General features: G+C 35.4%; 3 protein-coding genes and 1 pseudogene across 5 annotated transcripts; 2 read left to right on the top strand and 2 right to left on the bottom strand.

The window, feature by feature from the left end:
- LOC124837205 (uncharacterized) lies at nt 1–3,060 on the bottom strand. 3 transcript variants are annotated; one of them, XR_015782254.1, is made up of 4 exons: nt 2,504–3,060; nt 2,050–2,420; nt 967–1,916; nt 1–887 (listed from the first exon to the last, which is right to left on the bottom strand). XR_015782254.1 is itself a non-coding variant. In XM_047312513.2 (2 exons), exons 1-2 carry the CDS (start codon nt 3,017–3,019, stop codon nt 2,058–2,060), a joined length of 879 nt encoding a protein of 292 aa, XP_047168469.1. In that variant the 5' UTR covers nt 3,020–3,060; the 3' UTR covers nt 1–2,057. The 3 variants fall into 3 exon arrangements, 1 of the variants encoding a protein (XP_047168469.1); XR_015782253.1 differs by having other exon boundaries at nt 967–2,420; XM_047312513.2 differs by having other exon boundaries at nt 1–2,420.
- LOC148193861 (uncharacterized) lies at nt 588–1,334 on the top strand. Its single transcript, XM_088099122.1, has one exon. The coding sequence runs from the start codon at nt 588–590 to the stop codon at nt 1,332–1,334; it is 747 nt and encodes a 248-aa protein (XP_087955248.1).
- A 7,239-nt stretch (nt 3,061–10,299) lies between the features above and the next one.
- LOC148193860 (uncharacterized) lies at nt 10,300–11,541 on the top strand (annotated as a pseudogene).
- A 4,543-nt stretch (nt 11,542–16,084) lies between these two features.
- On the bottom strand, nt 16,085–20,578 carry LOC124837224 (vacuolar cation/proton exchanger 3-like). Its single transcript, XM_047312534.2, has 12 exons — nt 20,213–20,578; nt 19,149–19,216; nt 18,986–19,014; nt 18,495–18,691; nt 17,745–17,957; nt 17,524–17,652; nt 17,171–17,287; nt 16,953–17,006; nt 16,751–16,867; nt 16,580–16,670; nt 16,426–16,490; nt 16,085–16,334 (listed from the first exon to the last, which is right to left on the bottom strand). Exons 1-11 carry the CDS (start codon nt 20,468–20,470, stop codon nt 16,429–16,431), a joined length of 1,335 nt encoding a protein of 444 aa, XP_047168490.1. The 5' UTR covers nt 20,471–20,578; the 3' UTR covers nt 16,085–16,334; nt 16,426–16,428.

Here is a 20,578-nt window from a genome sequence, read left to right as displayed (position 1 = left end):
TTTTAGTGACACAACGACAACGTTACACATCATGCTTATTGATCGGTGTTCTTTGTACTAAAAAGGCATGCCCCAATAACAATGCAGCATAGGAAGATCACAAGGCCTTTCAAGTAGTGAGAAGTTCCATCCTACAAAGATTTACATGGAAGAAATATTGAATCAAGATATACACACTAGTACACTAAGAGGATACTGCATCGGTTATTTTTGCTTTTAGGCACCGGTTCTACAACCGAGGCATATACCGGCGAGGTAAAAAGATTAAATTTTATGCCTCGGTTATAGACCGGGATAAAATGAGACAAGAATATGCCTCGGTTCTTAGATAACCGAGGCAGTAGAGTGTATTTTTTTTTATTTTTCGTACTGACTCTCGTTCACGGTTCATTGTTCATTCATTTCTTAGTCATTCTCTCATTCACGGTTCATTTCTCAGTCATTCTCAGTTCATTCATTTCTCAGTTCATTCTTCCAATTTCAGCTCCCAAAATTTCTTTCAATTTCAGCTCAAAAATTTAAAACAAAGAAGAAAACTGTAACAGGAATCAATCAGTCCATACTCAATCAGCAACACAGTATCATCAATGTCCAAAACCAGAGAAGCAAAATGCACAAAGCAAAGGGCATACCCAAATCAATGTCCAAAGCCTTCTTCCCTTCCCTTTCCTTTCTCAGTTCTAATCAATCTATTTCCCTCTCCTCTCTCAGATCCCACTCGCAGTCCAACAATCACCCATGGAATCCACCTGCGCCGCCGCAAGACCCTCCGCATGTTCCTCGCCCGACGCCGATTCCATCCCCCGCCGCAAGATCCCGCGCCCCTCCCCGAGGCCCGCGTCCGCCACAAGCTCAAAGACCTCTTCGTCTCCTCACCTCCGCCACCCCTTAACGAAGACAAAACAATCTTCCATCAGCAACAACAGCAAAGAAAAGAAGAAGAAGAAGAAGAAAACAAAGATCTACCTGTCGAACTCATCCCTAACCGCCCTGACCCTCCGCCTCCGCACCGGATCTCCCTTCCGGGGCACTCCGCCACAGCTCTCCGCCCGGTATCCTTCGTCTTCCGCTACCGGTTGCTGAGAAGAGCGTGGCGCCGCAAGATCCCCCGCTCCTCCCCTCGCCGCAGCCACGTCCTCGCCGCAGCCTCGTCCTCGCCGCCGCCGCGTCCTCGCCGCCGCGCGTCCTCGCCGCCGCGCGTCCTCGCGTCCACTGTCGTCGACGTTGTAGGAGAAGAGGAAGGAAGAAGGAGGTGGTCGCAGCAGGAGAAGAGAAGAGAAGAGGGGAAGAGGAGGAGAATTTTGGGGAAAACTTTTGATAAATCTCAGATTTAAGGCTCAGTCGAAGCCAATATGCCCCGGTTCTATTTTCAACCGAGTCCGTATGTGCCAATATGCCCCGGTTCTATTTTCAACCGAGTCCGTATGTTTCGCATGTGAGGATTAGGCCTCGGTTCAGTCTGGAAACCGAATCAGTATCTTTTTTAGACACCGGTTATCTAATAACCGAGGCATATAATGCTTTTAAAATTACCAGAGTGCCACCGCGTTTTGATAGACTTCGGTTCCGTAGAAACCGAGGCATAATGTCCGAGTTTAAGACGTCATTTTTTACTAGTGACACCAAAAAGTGTGATTTTCTATTCTATTCTATCAAACTTAAATGGTGGTTATTAGTGTTATTATTGCCAAAGCAACAGAACTTGTCTTTAGAAGGTTGAAGTTGAGGTTCATTTGTATTCCCAGAATCCAAGCAACAGTCACAAAGGGGAGCCTATTGTAATCACGTTTGGTTAATGACAACTTTTATTGATCAACTATAAAAAAGGGGAAACATTCATTTTTCTTCAAGGTTAATGCTTACCACAAACATGCTGATTCGAATTACAGAACCCAAAGAAGCAGCCGAGGAAATGTCTGCAGTAAGATCATTAGGTTAGTCCGAGGAAGTTAAATCACATGTCCAAGTATAAAACAATATCTCATTTAAACACGTAAGAATGCAGGCAAATGTTGGAATCAGAACTTGACACTGTCATCTGTTGTTGACCTGAGTTGTTAGAGTTGTGAAGTTGAAGGATTTGCTCTTGATATGACCGAGCGCACCCATCTTCCTCTTAGTTCTAGATCATTTGGAATGATGGAATCAGAACTTAACGCTATCAATTCATCACAACTCTGGTAAGCACTGTTGGATGTAAATGGTTGATGCTTCAATGAACCTTCAGCAGCTTCAGCGGTGTATTGGGCATCAAGTTGTCCTATCTCATATAATCGTCCTTTGTTTTTTTCACCCATGCGATCCACCCAACGTTGTGCAATATTGATATCTTTATCATCCATATTTGTTTGGAATGCATCATTAGAAGGCCATGATCCTTTCTCGGGTTTTACCTCTGAGAGTCTACTGGAAAATTGTCTCTGTTTAAGTATGCAAAGTGTTAGTAAAAGTCTAAAAAGAACAAAATAATACAAGTTTAAAATTTGCAGAATAGTTTGCTTACATGTGTCCACGACCTCTCAGGAACAAACGGACTAATTTCATTATGTAGAGGAATTTGCTGAAACACCTCGCCAACATGAAGAGTCCGTTGCAGTTCACTTAATTGTTGTCCAGTAGAGATGATAGGGTAAGAACTTGGCACTGTGGTTGATTTTTGTGCAAAGACGTTTCGGTAAGGCAAAGGGAACCGTATTGGTCTTTGTGGTTTATTAACAAAGACGTTGTTGGAGTGAAAATTTGGCGGTGTTGACATTTGTTGTTGAGCAGAGACGTTGTTGGAGTTTGAAGAAATAGAAAACTTTGATTGACGTGTGGGATTTGGAATGGAGGCGTCACTGCTTGGCCTTCCCAAAGAAGAATTGGAAGATGAGCCGTGGTGGGAAATTCCAGAGGAAAAAGCAGAGCTTGGGTTTGAGGTGCTTGATTTTGAGCTCGACATCTTTGTATGCTGCTTTCTCAGAATTCGTAGTGGTTGGAACTTGCTTGTTTTACGAACAGGGATATAAAGCCCTAACATTTCTGCAATTTTAATGGAGTCGTAAAATGCATCATGCACGTTGATCGATTCAAAGTCAACGGAAATGTCACTGTTTGTGCTCTCATAATTTTTCTCTATTAAGAAGAACAACTTGTGTAAGTGTTAAGGCCAAACACGTTATCAGATAAATATAATACAAAAGTTACGTCGAAGCTTCATCATCATGCAAGAAAATCAAGGTGTTTTCTTTTAATATGGAAATTTGGTGAATGCTTCAAGCCACATATGCTTGTCTAATTATTTTTTTTTACAAATATTTTGTTTTACAAATATTATCTCTTTAAATAGAAATTTTCGTATTCCTACATAACACACACACACATATATAATTCAATAAAAATATTAATAATATAAAGATATAAATTATATATTTTACAAATATTATAGTTTCCTTTAAAAACTGACTCCATCATAAATTAAAATAAAAAATATTACATTAATTTTATAAAATAAAAGAGTTTTGTGGGGGATATGATTTATGCATTACAATATAATATCTATGGTGAATAAAAAAATGTAATGGCTATATAAATTTTGTGTTCTTTTTGGTAATAATAAATAACAGCAAGCTTTGATCTCTTACAAATTTTAATTGGTTTAGTTAATTTTTGTTCATACTCTGACCAATCGGTCAAGTCCCAATATCAATTTATTCACGCAAAGGGTCTGACTTCTTCAAATGGGAGTCTGGATTATGCTGGCTAAATCTAAGTTCGTTTAATATTATTATCAGTTGCTATTATCTTTTTAGTTGTTTTATTAATTATTATCCTTTCCCAGTCATCATCTAGATTTATGGGTAACTAAATTTTAGGTTTAATACTGTTGGTCTCAATTTTTGTCAACTTTATTCGAAATGTTCTTCATTTTTTTAGAATGTTCAATGTAGTTTCTTTATATCGTAATTTATGTTCAATTTAGTCCTTTTTGCAAACGACGTTTAAATCACAGTTGCCTCAGTGGTATTAATTTGATAGGTTCAACGACAACATATCAGTACCACTATTTTTATTATTGTTTTTTCACTCGTATCGTGATAACCAATATTTTGGAAACTTTTTCAAAATTTCAAACTTTTTCCTATATAATATTCAATCATTCTGACATGTATGTATCCGTTTATACTCCATAGCCATTGGATAAATAATTTTTTTTGCATCATAATTACAAGTGGGTAGTGTATTTCTATCTAGCAATATTTTATTCAACAACGACAATAATTTTGTGAAACTCTTATCAGTTGAACTGCTAACAACCATATGAACTTAGTTGAACCGACATACAAATGAGCTTTTGCATCAGTGGACATCGTTTTATATACATGTGCTTGGGCAAAAGCTTCTACTCCAACATCACAAATTATGTCTTCTAATTTTTCTTCTTCTAATCGATCTTCCATTGTAGAATCAAATACATTTTCAGTTAGGTACATAGTTGGAAACTCTATTAATTCAACATGCCATATCCATGTTGTATAACTTCGTAGGAAACCATCACGAATAAGATGTTCCTTAATTTCGGTTGCACTCAACTACCTCCCATTCAAACAGTAGACACAAGGACATCGAAAGTTGACTTCATCATCACTTATACCCTCATTACGTTGCGCAAATTGTATAAATTCTTCTACCCTTCTCTCGTATTTATGCGAGGTGAATTAACATACGCATATTTACTGAAATTGTTTATACAATTTTAATAATCTTGAATGATCACTTTGATCATTTTTGTATTCAAGGTTTGACATTATCCCATTCAAGAAGATTCACTTTTTTTATTATTGAACATATAAATTTTAAACAACATATTTAAATTTTACGAAAATTTTCAAGTATTTCACATTGGTCTTCAAGTTACACTGATTATAAATCATAATCAAATATGCACCCGAAGGTCAATATAAAACACAACTGCAAATTTTCATAAAATTTAAGACATGTATATTAAAATTTATATATATTAATAAACTATGAAAAATTATTACTCTTCTTAAATTGTCCAATATCTATAAATTTGTAAAAAAGTACATTTGTTCCAAAAAAAAATTAGAGATAGTAAATAATTTTTGTATTGAATCTCAAACGGGAAACTAAGGTTAATTCAATACAACAATATATCCAAGCAAATAAATAATTACATAAGACAACATACCATATATGAAAAAGGTACTAAATAATTATACCATATTAAAATAATTTTTAAGAATAGGAACCTGGATCGTGAAAGCCGATCAACAATGAAGAATGTCCGCGTTTTAAAAGCTATAAACTCTCATGACAAAAATATAATATCTGGACAAAAACAAACAACGTATTAATTAGTCACATGATTCATAACCTTAAGGTTTATTTCATGAGCAAACCAACCAATTTAATATAATTCAAAATTTTATTTTCCTAATTTCCATATCCTAATTCAAAACAATTCATATATATTATAATTCTTATTATATTTTTTGTTTGGTTTCCATTTCTTATATCAAAGACAATTTGGCTTTAATTTTTATTGTAAGTAATATTATGAACCAATTTATATTATCATAAAATTTTTAGAATTTTTAATATTATAAAATTTCATATTAAACTTTATTTATTTATTACAGACAAAACAGATTTTCTCGAGGATGTAGGAAAATGTAGAAGCTCATTGTTTACAATCAAATGGGATATCATAAGTTGGACACCTGATGGTTATGTTGTAAGTACATTCCTTTTCGGGTCACCTATTAATATCAGAAGCAAATAATATTTACAGTTAGACATGGTCATAAACGCTTTTGTCCCTTTTTCTCTCTTCTAGTTAGGCTTATATTTTGTGATGAATATGCAAGTTCGCATTAGTTCCATCTCATGTTATATTTCAGTTCTTACTTGGATAATGTATCTTGCTTAAAAGGTCCAGAAGCAAAATCATTTTGTTCACCGAGAAATGAAAGCAATGTGATCTCTATCACCCTTCAGTGTTAATTGAAATTCATATGGCATCTGCATCATACTTGGTAGAGACCGAACGGTTAAAATTCAGCACCGTTCAGTCCATCCACCCACTCAGGTCAAAGATTGGACCGCAATTGAGTCAGCGTTTAATATATTATTGGGCCAGGGATCCAACAGATGGTAAAATAATCAAGAATATATAATTAAAGATATTGATAAGCAGGTTATAAACAACCAATCAGAATTTTAGGTAAGTCTATTTATATTTTATTCTGTTTATATTTTATTGAGCTTATATCAGCTTAAGATCCATCAAACAACTTATAAATAGAGAACCAGGGCCACAAGCCAGGTACGTTCCATTCACGTTCGACTGACACTTCTAAATACTCAATAGTGATAATCATTCACTAAATATTCAATCAAGAGCCGAGGCTCTTAAAATCACATGCCTAACTTGAGCGTTAGAGTATCTTTTACAGGTACCTCCCCCCTGGAGCATGAAAGCAATCGATCGGCAAAGACTGACGTGACCGAACAGCCCAAACAGAAATCAATCGAGTGGTCAGACTATGGAAGTCGAGCGGTCTAAGCGAAAGGAGCAGGTGAAGCACGTGATTCAAGCGTCAAAAAGGTTAGTGTCTCGGTCCCACAAAACATTTTGGCGCCCACCGTGGGGCTGAGGGGCATCCCTTATAACCACAAGGAACCGAACAACGATGTAGTCTCACCATCAACGTCAACAAGCTTCTAGGACTTTACAGATAATTATTTTGATATAGATTCATTTTGTTACTTAATTTATATGATTTAAATTAAATATCTTAATTCAATATTACAATATTATTCAAGATTTATTAAAGGTCCAATAATGCACTCACCACTTAGCCAAATTTGGCATCAAGTGTTCAACCGTGCAGCAGCTTAGTCATTCGACCTTACTGGTATTCAGCCGTTCGGTTTAAAAGTACAGGTGACAGGACCATGCAGACCGCTCGTCCAAGAGGAGGGCAAAAATCGAGCGGTGATAAAAGTTCTCAACGAACTGTCACACTCGTAAACAAAATGCAGGGACGTTATCTGAAAATCACTTGGTCAAAACCGATCGGTGATAAAAGTTCTCAACGAATTGTTACTTTCGTAAACAAAACCCAAAGACGTTATCTGAAAAACACATGGTCCAAACCGAGCGGTGGGGAACGTTCTCAGCGAATGTTCACTCTCGTCCTAAACCGAGCGATGAGGTTCTATACGGTCTCATTCTCATCCTAAACTGAGCAGTGTTGGACATCCCCAAGGACTAACACTCTCGTCCACTAGGAAGTTCCAAAACGAACTCCTAGGTCAAAAAATCGAGCGGTGGGGAACGTTCTCAATGAACGCTCACTCTCGTCCTAAACCGAGCGGCGGAGAACGTTCTCAGGGAACGCTCACTTTCGTCCTAAACCGAGCGATGAGGATCTATACGGTATCACCCTCGTCCTAAACCAAGCGGTGAGGTTCTATACGGTCTCACTCTCGTCCTAAACCAAGGATGGAGACTGCACCCAAGCATGGGCCAAGGACAAGCTGGGCCTTCAAACAGACCACCACAGCAACAATACCAACCACACCCTTCTTTATTAGATAGGACTTCTAAATTGGAGGACGCTCTCCAACAATTCATTCAAGTGTCCATCTCCAAACAAAAACGTACCGAAACCTCCATCAGGAATTTGGAGATTCAAGTTGGCCAACTTATCAAGAATCTAGAAGAAAAGTCTGAGAAGAGTTTTGGAGCAAATACGGAGGCTAATCCAAAGGAGGAATGTAATGTAATATTCACTAGAAGTGGAGAAGAGGTTGGAAGAAAAGAAGAAGAAAAGGAAAAGCCAAAAGAAGAAGAGAAGGAAAATAATGAAGAGGAGGATCAAGAAGCAAAAGAAGTAGAAGAAGAGATTGTTGGAGGAGAAGAAGGAAATAAGAAGTAAGAAAAAGAGAAAAATCAAAAAGAAAAAGAGATTGTGAAACACCCTCCTTATCCCAAAATCCCCTCTAAAAAAGAGAAGGAGAAACAATTGGCTCGGTTCAAGCAAATTTTCAACCAACTTGAGACCACCATGCACTGCAGCAAATTCCCACTTATGCAAAATAAATTAAACAATTCCTCAGCAAGAAGAAGAAGTATTTAGATGAGGAAACAATTGAAGTGCAGGGAAATTGCAGTGTCATCATGCAGAAGACTTTTCCTAAAAAATTTAAAGATCCGGAAAGTTTCACCATTCCTTGCACCATTGGAAACCATGATATAGGGAAGACTCTTATTGATTTAGGGGCTAACATCAACCTGATGCCTCTCTCTATGCTTAAAAATATTGGTGGTCTTGAAGCCAAACCAACAAGAATGATGCTTCAGTTGGCGGATAGATCTATCAAATATCTATTTGGTGTAGTTGAAGATGTGATAATAAAAATTGATAAGCTCCAATTCCCGATGGACTTTGTAGTGATGAACATGAAGGAAGATGCGGAGATACCACTCATCCTTGGAAGACCTTTCATGAAGACAACTAAGGTTGTCATTCATATGGAGGAGGGAATACTGAAATTAAAAGACCAAGATAGAGAGGTAACATTTAACGTCTTCAAAGCTGAGCAACAAATTCGAGAAAAATAGGCTAGTCTTAAAGCCATAGATGAACTTTTATCAGTGACTAGTCTAACAGGGCAAGCTGCCAAGTTGGTCCAGAAGAGCCTTAAGTGTCTCTCCCCAAAAGTGAAGGAAGAGAAAGAAGATAATGAAGATGAATTAGTTCACCAAGGCTCTATTATGGAAAATGATGAACCCAAACTTGGCAAACCAGTTAAGCTCAAGAGCAGGGTCTGGGTTATCAAGGCTATCAAAGCAAATGAAGTTCTCGAAATCGAGGCTCCATATTCAAGAAGAGTCAAGTTGGTGACAAGAAAGCTGCTTAGAACATGTTGGCGTCATGAAAGGAAGAAGCACACCAACATCAAAAACCAAACTTAAACGCTTCATTTGTCAAGCTAATGACGTTAAACAAGCGCTTACTGGGAGGCAACCCAGCTTTCTAACCCTTCCTTTGTGTTATTTTGTTGTTTGAGTATGATTTGAGCATCTTGATTTTGCTTTCGAATGTGTTAGTAATTTGGTTATTTTGAAGCATGTTAGTGTGTTTTGTAGCCTATGTGAGTTTAATAGTGTGATAGTGTAATGTTGAGTGTTGTGGTAACTTGTTTTGGAGAACTGTGAAAGCTTTGGAAGTATGCACTTAAATTTTCATTTTTTGAATTAAAAGTCACTTATTGGGGATTTGAGCAAGTTTGTATAGTGAAAACAAAGTGTTTTGGGCTGGTTTGAGAGCTAAGAAGTGTCAAATTCAGAAAATCATAGAGTGAGTTGTCAAATTCTGCACTTTGCTCAAATCTGTAGAACTCAAGCCCATCCCCCTCCGACTAGGGGCGCCCAACGCGAGTTATGCTGATATTATGCTGGGTCGCGCCCGGCGCCCTCCACCAAGGGGCGCCCAGCGCTAACTCTACAAGCCCAAATCTGACTTAGGCCAAGTGCACAGTAGTGGTCCATTTTTTCTCCTTTTCTAACCCTAATCCAACGCCCCAGCGCGTCTCTCTCTCCCGTCGTCGTTCCTCTCGCCGCCACCGTGCCTCTCAATCTCAACTCCTCTCACCGTCGCTGCACACCCCACAACCTTTGCTATCTCGATCTCTATCTCACCCACTCTACCTCTTGGCACCGCCACTCAACCTAGCCACTAAACCCTAGTTTTCATCTCTCACGGTCACCCATTCTCACCCACTAAATCAACTCTCTCACGACACTCATCACTCACGGCCACACTCTCAAACCACAAAAGAACCCCCAATCGTGTAAACCAACTTTGCTTCTCCAAATCAAGTAGGTTTCAATTTCTGTTTTTATTGCATTTTAGTTCTGATTTGTTGTTTGAAATAGAGTTAGGATTGTTTAATTGAACTGTTCTTGAGTGATTGTGAAACCGTTGCAGCAAGGAAACAAGCCACTGCATCAAAATCTGTGTTCTGCAGAACTCGTGCCCGGCGCCCTCTGCTGAGGGGTGCCCGGGCGCGACCAGTTCGGCCAATGAGTGGCCTGCAACATTATTTTCATTCTGTTTTTTAATTTCTCTGATTCGTACATGCTTTTCTTGTTTTTCTTTTTGTTCCACTTTGTTGTGTGCCTTATTAAGCCCTAACTGACCACCCTTTTGCATAGGTGTTGCAATTCAATATCCATTGTTGTTTTCTTACACCTAACAACCTTTGTTAACTCTCTTTTGTGTAGAAATGGCCTCTGCTTCTGGATCCAAGAGGATTAAAACAACAGCTGCAAATACTACAAAGGGGCAGGCGAGAAAGCAAAAGCTGCCACCAGCCACTTTTCTTTCCAAGAAACACCAGAAGAATTTTGATGCGGCTCAAAACCGTAGGCTACTTATGAAAAGGGTGGTTGATCAATTACCTCTGGAGGCACCAGAGTTTGCAGAAGAGGTATGGCGTCGGCATTGGAGCATACTTACCACCTTTCCCGCTCCGGCTAACATTGTAGTAGTCAGGGAATTCTACGCCAATGCTCGAATTTATTCTGATGAGGAAGAGTCGTTCATGAGTTACGTTAGGGGGAGGCAGGTCCCTTTTGATGCAGATACTATCAACTCTTTCCTCAACACCCAGTGGCCAGGGGGCGATATATCATGTCAGTATTCTGAAGCCCTAAAGACTGAATTTGAGGGAATTGATTTCCAGGAGGTTGAGCGTACTTTATGTCTTCCAAGGGGCCAATTTCAGAGAAACAGACAAGGACAACCACTTCATATTAAGCGGTCTTTTCTCACCCCTCTCTCCAAATACTGGGTGGCATTCATACATGCCAACATATCTCCGTGCTCCCATGTTTCTAACCTCACCTTTAGCAGGGCCATCCTTCTTTTCTTTATCCTCTAAGGGCAGCCGATTAATGTAGGTCAGATCATCGGCCATGAAATCAACGATTGTGCTCAGTCTATAATTTCCAAAGCTCCTCTCGGGCACCCGTCATTGATTTCTCATCTTTGTGAGCTTGCTGGGGTTGACATTTCCAATCCACCATTTGAGAGGCTGCGGAAAACAATTGACAGGTTATATTACTTGCAATATTGCCTAATCGATGAGGAGGGTCAACCCATTCCTGCCCCCCAATAGCCGCGTAACCATTCTGACCATCCTATTCAACCTGATCAACCTGGCCCACATGACCCTTACCACATGTTTGATATGATGATGGCCTTGATTGATGCTAAGTTGGATGCTGTCAACCGGATTGGTCAAGCTCACGCTGACATGATGAGGCATGTATATGCCTCCTCCCACCCAGGCTTCATGACTCCAGAAGATTATGCTGCTAGAGTAGCTTAGCCTGGGGACCAAGCCCACTCCAGTGGAGGCGGTGGCACATCTTCCGGAGCACAGGCAATGGAGGAGGACCAATCTGATGATGGAGAAGAAGAGGAGGAATCTGATGATGAGGAGACAAAAGATAGTGATTCTTGAGGCTGAAGGATCAGACATTACAAACTGTGGAAACTATTTAAAATTCTGTTATGCTTTAATTTCAGTTTTTAATTTCTAGTTAACTCTGTTTTTTTAATTTTGAACTTGGCTGAATGAATAATCTGATGAAAATGTTTTGATATCGAGATTGCATGTGATGTTAGAAATCTTTTATGCTTGCTCTTTCTTTGTGATATATTGAGAGAATAGGATTGAGATGTGAATTTAGATTGTGGTTGCTCTCGATTAGGTGAAATTATGCTTGGCTTTTCTTGTGACCAATATGCATGGCATTGTGTTTATTTGAGCCATTTCACTCTTTTTGCTTGAGGACAAGCAAAGTTTCAAGTTTGAGGTTGTGATAACGATATTTTTTACCATTATTTGTGATTCAATTTTCTTACCAAATCGACTCTTTTGAAGCTTGAAACATGTTTAATCCTCTCTTTTAGCTAAGTTTGTGAATAAGTTTAGCTTAGGCTTCACATAGAAGTTTTTTATCACTAATTCCTCAATTTGTAGGCAATTTGCGTGCTTTGGAGGAGTATTTTAACTACCAAGAGTGGGAGCCGAGGAAACGCTAAAAAAGCAAGTGTTTTGAAGGAGCATGGAAAGTACCTCGCGCCTGGGCGCCCTAGAAAAGGGGGGGTTGGGCGCAACTTTCTACGAACACTTCACGCCCGGGCGCCCCACAAGGGGGGCTGGGCGCAACTTTCTGCAAAGACCTCGCGCCCGGGCGCCCCTCAAAGGGGGGCTGGGCGCCACTTTTTGCGCAGGTCTCGCGCCCGGGCGCCCAAGACAGGGCGCTGGGCGCCAGTCCCCAGCACAGACTTCGCGCCTAGGCGCCCTAGAGAAAGGGGGCTGGGCGCGACTTTTGCTGACTTGGAACCCTAGACCTATTTAAGGCTTCTGTGAACAGAGGGTGGTATCTTCTTGGCGGCTGAAGCTAGAACGACCATTCTTGGACCTCTGGGAGCTGGTTTTGGGCAGCGAGAACTCTCCATTCTTCCTCCTTGGGTCTCCATCTCTTCCATTTTGCTCCATTGTAATCTCAAGCTCTCCATGACTATGGAGAGCTAAATTCATTTTGTTGGGGAATGATGTAACTACGAAACTTTCATGTAAATGCACTTGTGTTCAATGAATTTAAGCTTCTTTCATTTATTGTGAGTGTTTATTTCCTTCTCTTAAAGCTTGCTATGACTTGATCAACCATAGCATGAATCTTAGGGTTGCTTGATATTGGGAAGTATTATGTGAACCTTGAATTGGATTAAACACCTAAAGGAAATTGTGTCTAGGGATAGAGCTTGGCCCTTTAGTTGTCTTAAACCACTATTCTTAATGTATATGAACTTTCTAGGTTACCAAGGAATTGGAACTTAACAAGTGAGTCTAGGCTCTCTCTACCAAGGGATTGGGTTTGAGTATTGTAGGCAGGTTGACATGAGCAATTAAATGAAGAAGTAGTAATGTGCATTTGCATGGGAGTGTAGTAATTACAATCATTCTCCAACATCTCCATTCCATATTGTATCATCCTTCATTAATCAACTTTCAAGTGTTTTGTCTCCAAGAAGTTCAATTTATCACGTATATATTAAGTTAAATTTCATTACACTAAAACCATAAAGGGAATAATATTCTTTAGTCTAAATTAGTTAGATAAGTATACGATTGTAGAGTGTCATACGAGTTCCTTGGGATACGATATCCGGTCTTACCAGTTTATTACTTAGAACGATTTGGTACACTTGCCAAAGAGTTAACACCCTCTCTACTTGAGAATGAGTGACCATTAGAATGTCAGGATGAACTCCAAGACCGAGCTTCCTATATTCATTCTTACAATACTCGAAACCACCACTAAGAAGTTCCTCCTTGGAACTATTTTCCATACCTTTGAAACCAATGAGACCACTTCACATTCACATTGAATCACAAGATATATCATCTTTAATCATACATAACTTTAAGAATACACCATCATTGAATACTATAGATATTTTTACACCATCCTCAAAGTCAAAACATAGCTTAAAGTTATCGAAAAACAAAGATATTCAAAACATGATTTTGACTAGTCGCTCAACAGACACCAGCTCACTGTGCGAAAACAAAAACAGTGGGTTCTGCTCACTCACATCGAGCTCAGCGGGGAGTTCACAAAGCTAGAAGTGTTCTGCTTGCTCAGTTGAGAGTTCACTCAGTAAGACTACACAATTCTACAGCATTAAATCTGCAGAATTTGCACCCCTCAACTCCTCATGACCTATCCTATGCATTTTTTTCCAACTTCTAACACCCCTATATTGTATTCCAGACTCAAATATACCTAAATAAATGTTTCTAAACCAACCTAAGCACATTTAAAACTCATTTAACACAAGATTTCAAACTACAATTTATCAAAACCTCACTTTTGAGACCCAAATTGAATTCAAACAATTATGGTTTATTTTCAAACAACTTAGGAACTGCAACAAGTCCCAAATGACTTACTAACACCCTCCAAAATGACCATTTAAACACAGAACCCACAATTCAAATTCTTACTACTCCAACCCTCAAAAGAAGTGACAAATCATCTCATAACAGACCTCAACTTCCTCAAACCACTTTATCATCCTTCTTTCACCATTTCACTACCTTAGACCTCCTTTTTCCTTCAAAACACTACTAAACTTCAACTATAAACTTCATTTTCACTATAGCTCAGATTTCAATCCCCAATATACATCCAACAATATAACCTAGACGAACCTACAAAACACCAAATTGAAAACGAACAGAGTCCTTAGAACTGTAGATGAATCACGTGTAAGAGAGGCATGATTACACATGCAACAATATTAAATTTCTCTAAAACAGATTTAGGAACGAAAGAGGAAAAAGAAGTCGAAACTTACTTGCTCTATTGAAGAAACTGATAGAGTAAACGTAGACCTCGTTGTTGTGGTCCATTAGGTACCTCTTGATCAAAGAGATGACTCAAGAGTTAGAACTCTTAGAGAGAATGTAGATAACTCTAGAAAAGTGGTTTCTAGACATATGGTACATTTTAAAATTCTCATTTATAACAAATTATTTATAATAAAACCGTTTAATATTAAAATAATCGAGTCCCACTATTTTTAGACTACCACCATTTCTAAAAATACCCTTTTTTGAGGTTTTATAATATAATAATATTAAATCTGATTTAATATATTTAAATATATTAAATTATATTAAAATATTAAATTAAATTAAATAATTATTAAAATTTTAGTAAAAAAATTTAAAAATATTTTATTAATCGGTCCGATCATCAATTTTTTTTTGAAATTTTGTTTTCTATTTAGAATTTAATAATAATTTAAATTAATTTAATATTTTAAAATAATTTAATATATTTATCTAATTTTAAATTTTTATTTTTATTTTTATTTTTTTTCACTTTTATTGTTATCACTCTTATTTTATTTATTTTAATTTTAATTTTTTAATAAAATTATTATAAAAATATAAATTATATTTTAGAAATTATTAATATATAAAATACTATAAATAATATTAAAATTTTAAATTAAATTAAATAATTATTAAATTTCAAATGGAAAACAAAATTTTAAAAATTTTGTTTATGAGATATCTGTTAACATATTTTTATATCCGATAATTAAATTTTTTTAATTAAATATAATTAAATCAAATTTTATTTTAATTATCTTATTTCTTTTAATATAACTCTTATTATAGTATGAATTATATTTTATTTATTATGAAAATATAAAAATATATTAAATAATATTAAAATTTGAATTAAACAAAATAAAAATGAAATTTGAAATAAAAAAATATTTTAAAAGGTTATTTATCGGATATCGCAATTCTTTAATATGTATTACCGATTTTGGATATGAGATAAACAAATTCTTTTAAAACTTTCTTTTTATTTAATATTTAATAATTATTTAATTTATTTTAATATATAATATAGTTTAATATATTTAAATATATTAAATCAGATTTTATAGGTTTATTTTTTATTTTCTATTTTCATTATTATTACTTTTATTTTAATTATTTTTAATATAACTATTATAATAATAGAAATTATATTTTAATAATTTTTAAGATATAAATTTATATTAAATAATAAAAAAAATTAAATTAAATTAGATTATCATTAAATTTTAAATCTAAAAATGAAATTTAAAAGAATTTATAAATTGAACTTCGAAATGCATATGTGTAAACTGATTTAAATAATTAAGAAAGAGAAAAAATTAAAAAAGTTATTAAGATTAAAAGTGAATTTTTTTAAAAGTTGGAGGTGCATTGAAATCTTGGAGGTGCAAGGTGAAACACCCATTGCATAAATGTAATATGAACCCAATCCAAATAAAAATTAACATGCATCACTTTTAATAGAAAACCTTCAGACATTACATTAATAAATATTTTTTCTTATATAACATTTAACTTTATTATTTCTACCTAATTTAAGATTTAAATTCACATTTAAATTATTTACAACACCTTCTTATGCGACCGCATATTCCAAATAACAATTCTCATTTTATTTCATTATGATGTCACAATTATGCAATGGAAATCTAGAAAAAGAAAATCCTTTGAAGAGAACTATATACAGAAACAACCAAAGAGATTGAAAGATACTGCATGCAGAACTTGTTCATCTCTTTGGTTTGGAATGACAAATGAACAAATAACAAATGCATTGAATCTTGTTGAAAGTTTGGATGCTCCAACTCTTTATCTCAGACACCAAAAACACCCACAAATGCCTGCAATCAAATGCTCATAGCTAATTTCATAGACTCTTTGAATGCACCCAAAAAGATTATATCTGGATGTATATAGACAACATGGATTTACCATTTAAACGCTGAAAACTGCTTCCCTTGTTGATTTGAGCATTATGCTGGAAGCATTATTTTTGTCTGGGAAAACGAGTGACAAAACTTTATACATGAATTATAATTTCAGACAGTACATAAATACATAGATTGAAAATATTTCTTAAGCTTACCGGAAGGTGTTCTTTGTACGAAAAAGCATGTCCCAATGATAATGTAGCACAGAAATAGCACAAGGCCTTTCATGTAGTGAGAAGTTCCATCCTTCAATGGAAGATATGTTTAATCAATGATTCTGCTGTACCAACATAAATGATGATACATAATTTATGTAATTAGTATACCTGTAATGTGAAGGCTGTGGTTATTATTGCCAAAGCAAGTGAACCTGTTTCTAAGAGGTTGAAGCTGAGGTCCATTTCAATTCCCAGAATCCAAGCAACAATCACACAAAGGGGAACCTACATTGTAGTAATAACATTTGTTTAGTGACATTTTTTATTTATCCAACTAAATATTCATTGTTTTCAAGGCGTATATGCTTACCACAAACATGCTAATTTGAGTTGCAGAACCCAGACAAACACCCAAAGAAATGTCCTGCAGTAAAATCATTATGTTAGTCTCAGGAAATTAAACTAGATTTTAAATTATAAAACAATATCCATTTAAACACATAAGAATGTGGACAAATGATTAGAATCATAGTTTCAAGCAATTTATGTAATAAATGAAAAGTATCAAAATTTCATAAAACTTTATACCAGTTTGTTCTTGAAAGCAAATATGATTGCTCCAGCATGTTCTGCTGCATTACCAACTATTGGAAGCAAGATTATGCTGAGGAAGCTAACAGACAAACCCCATGAATTAGATGCATCCTGTTCAATTTCACATATTTTTCATCACTACCAGCTGATATTATAACAGATTATGATACTCAGACACCAAAACAGTAATAAGAAAACACATTCACATTAATCGCAGGTTGAATTTGTTATATTAATTTTCATAACAAAATGTGTGAATTTACAATTTGTAAAATAAACTGATGTATTGTTATCAAAATATTATAACTTATTTTCATCTCTCAGAAAAGCAAAAAAAAGTCAATTACCTCAATTGTTTCCACCACATATTCAGAAAGCACTGCAATGATCACAGTGATCCCAACCAGCCAAACACACCCACTCCAGAATCCTATCACTGCTGCATCTGAATCAGTGTCACCCTCTTCTTCATTTTGCTGCAAGATGCATGATGACAATTACTATTTACATATTGGCATGAAGAAAAATCAACATTAGCTTCATCATTTCAAAATGAAAGAAAGCTTACATCGTGGTTTTGAAATAGTTGTCTGTGAGTCCAAAGCTGGAACACAAGGTAGGCAAAATAGGCTATCACCATAATAATGCTAGCAGCTCTTGACAACTGCAGAGATGATTCTGCAGTGACACCTTCTGAGACAGCAGCATAATGGAACAGCATTGGCAACAAGTGACAATGCAATGCCACAAACATCATAAGCAAGTTCATATCTGCTTGTCTCTGCAAGAAACATTGCAAAACAATCAACTCTCTCGTCATTGTTTAATCTCAAAAGAAGATAGGCAATTCATGTATACAAGTTTGGCTTAATTTCTGGTCCTTTTATTAAATATCATCCCTCAATTATTTTTATTCCTCAATTCAGTTTCCATTGTATTTAGGTTTCATTCATTAAATTGGTATGGACACTGTTTGGAATATGACAACTATAGACTTCTCCAAATCTTTATTCTCTTTGTTTCTGTTTACCCCATCCGGCTGTCTTTGAAAAGAATGTTAAGTAGTTTATTCTCTTTGTTTCTATTCACCTCATCAGACTGTCTTCCAACAGAGTAGAAACAGTTGTTGTAAATAGAAAATTAAACTTACTCATTCATATTTTAAACAGTATTAATATCAATTTAATGGAATGAATTCCACTAACTCTTATTAAATAAAATAAAAATTAAATTAAGAAAAAAAAATTGAGGAATCTTCAAATATTAGAAAAAAAAAACTATTAAACCTAAAATTTTTGAATAGATTGAAAAGTCTTACTCTATCATATTTCTGCTCCTCTCTAAGGTTTACAAGACCTCCACAGAATAGAGAGGTTCCAAGAACCAGAAGAAGATTAGAAATTACAGAACCCAGAAGAGAATATTTGACCAAAGCAATGTTATTATGGCTAAGGGCAAAAATTGCTATAATGAGCTCTGTACTATTCCCACATGTTGCATTCATAAGTCCTCCCACTGTACAAAAAAGAACATAAAAGTAAGACTTAAATATCATGACGATCAATTATATACTCTTACATTTTATAAAAGTTTTTTTTATTGAGAAAATATTGGCTAGAAAAGATCAATAATTTATGGAAAAAAAAAAAGAATGATAGACTATTGTAATTTTGTTTTTTTTATGATTATAAAGTGACATTCATATTTAGTCCAAATTAAAGAAAACATGATAGTACACTGACACTGAAAAACCTTAAAAGAAAGAACATGTTCTTGTAGAACATACAGTTATGGATATTCCCCACTTACCTGTGGGACCAGTGTAGCAAGCAATTTGTCTGCAAATTTTGAAGTACCCAATACCAAGGTAGTGAATGAAAGGAGTATCAGTAAACAAACGTTAAAAGGGTAAAGAAAAATTTACAGAATAATAAAAAAATATTAATGTAGAATCATGTTATGGTTTTCTTACTCTGTCAAGAAACTGAGTCTTTCAGCAAGTGGGGTAAGCCCCAATAAACTCAATGCAAAAACCCAAGGCTGTAGACAACAAAAGAAAGTGATTATTATTGATAATGCAATCTCTGAATAGGACACTTTTCTATAAAAGAAACAAAAATTATGCGTTTGTCTATATTATCACCACATAGATACTTCAATTATTTTTCTCCTTCAAACAAAAAAGTACTCTAAATCATGAACACATTGGGATCTTTGACGTACATACAAAACTAATTATTAAAAGTAGTAAAAAAAAACTTTTAATGAATATCTATCTATATATATATAAATAAATAAGTATTAAAGGATTACCTTCGTTAAAATCTTTCAAATAATAATATAAATTATTTTTAAAGTAGTATATAAGGAGAGCGGTCATTATCCTTACAAGGATGATTTGAGTGAATATAATCATAGGCTAAAAAAGTATATACGTAAAATAATTTTATTAAAAAGGACATGTAGCACAAGTGAAGGAAGATGAGTGATAAAAATACATTTGATTGAAATTAAAAAAAAAAATTGACTTTCAATCCATGTGTGGTTTTAAGCTTTGAACTCCTGTACCTTTCCTGTACCTTTCCTGTACCTTTTGTACCGACGAGACAAGAATTACATATCTGGAGAGTCAATTCATGAAACTTGAATTATCTTTAACCCTTTTAATTTATAAAAAGGAATAATTCATAAAACTTAACTAAATCTATTGAAATGTAATGATGTAATTAATAATTCAAGAATATACACTGATTTATTCACATTCTACATTAAAAAAATGGAGTTGAAATAATCAGTGTTCATGTCCATTCATGCATTGCTTTTGTTTCTTTTCAACCATACATGAGACAGAAGAAGCATTTGTTGTTCAAGAGAGATTAAGGAGTGTTGGAACATCATGCTAATTTCATAGGAAACATATGTTTAAATTTTATAATTTATAAAACATACAATGTTGTTCACTTACACAGATGATAATAATTCAGACTCATCAGGTGAAAAATGGTGTGTGTACAGAAAAACCAGAAGAGAACTCACTCTTCCAAATCCATAACTTTGAGCAACAATGGCAATTGGAACAGCTGGTAAGAGAATAGAGAGTTTGGTTCCCAAAACAACCTCTTGAATGTTCACCAACATGTCTTTTAGAGGACCAAAATTAACCTTAGACACAAGAGTTAGGTCAGATTTTTTGCGCAGTGAAGAAGACGACATGTTATGTGCTGTTCTTCCATGTCTCATCTCCTTGTTCAACAACCCCTTCATGTTTGCACCACCATTCTCCATCACCTCCATTTTCAATACCTGAAAACTTTGTACTTCTAAATAACAAGAAAATTAAAAGTTGAATGAATGAAAAATATTTTATGTGAAGACAAGGTGGCACCTAACCGAGTGAGTGAA

Source organism: Vigna umbellata, chromosome 9 (assembly GCF_029865625.1).
Source record: "Vigna umbellata cultivar VRB3 chromosome 9, Vumbellata_1.0, whole genome shotgun sequence".
Classification (NCBI taxonomy): Eukaryota; Viridiplantae; Streptophyta; class Magnoliopsida; order Fabales; family Fabaceae; genus Vigna; species Vigna umbellata.
Note: the sequence above shows the minus strand (reverse complement) of the source record. Positions and strands in the feature narration are given on the sequence as shown.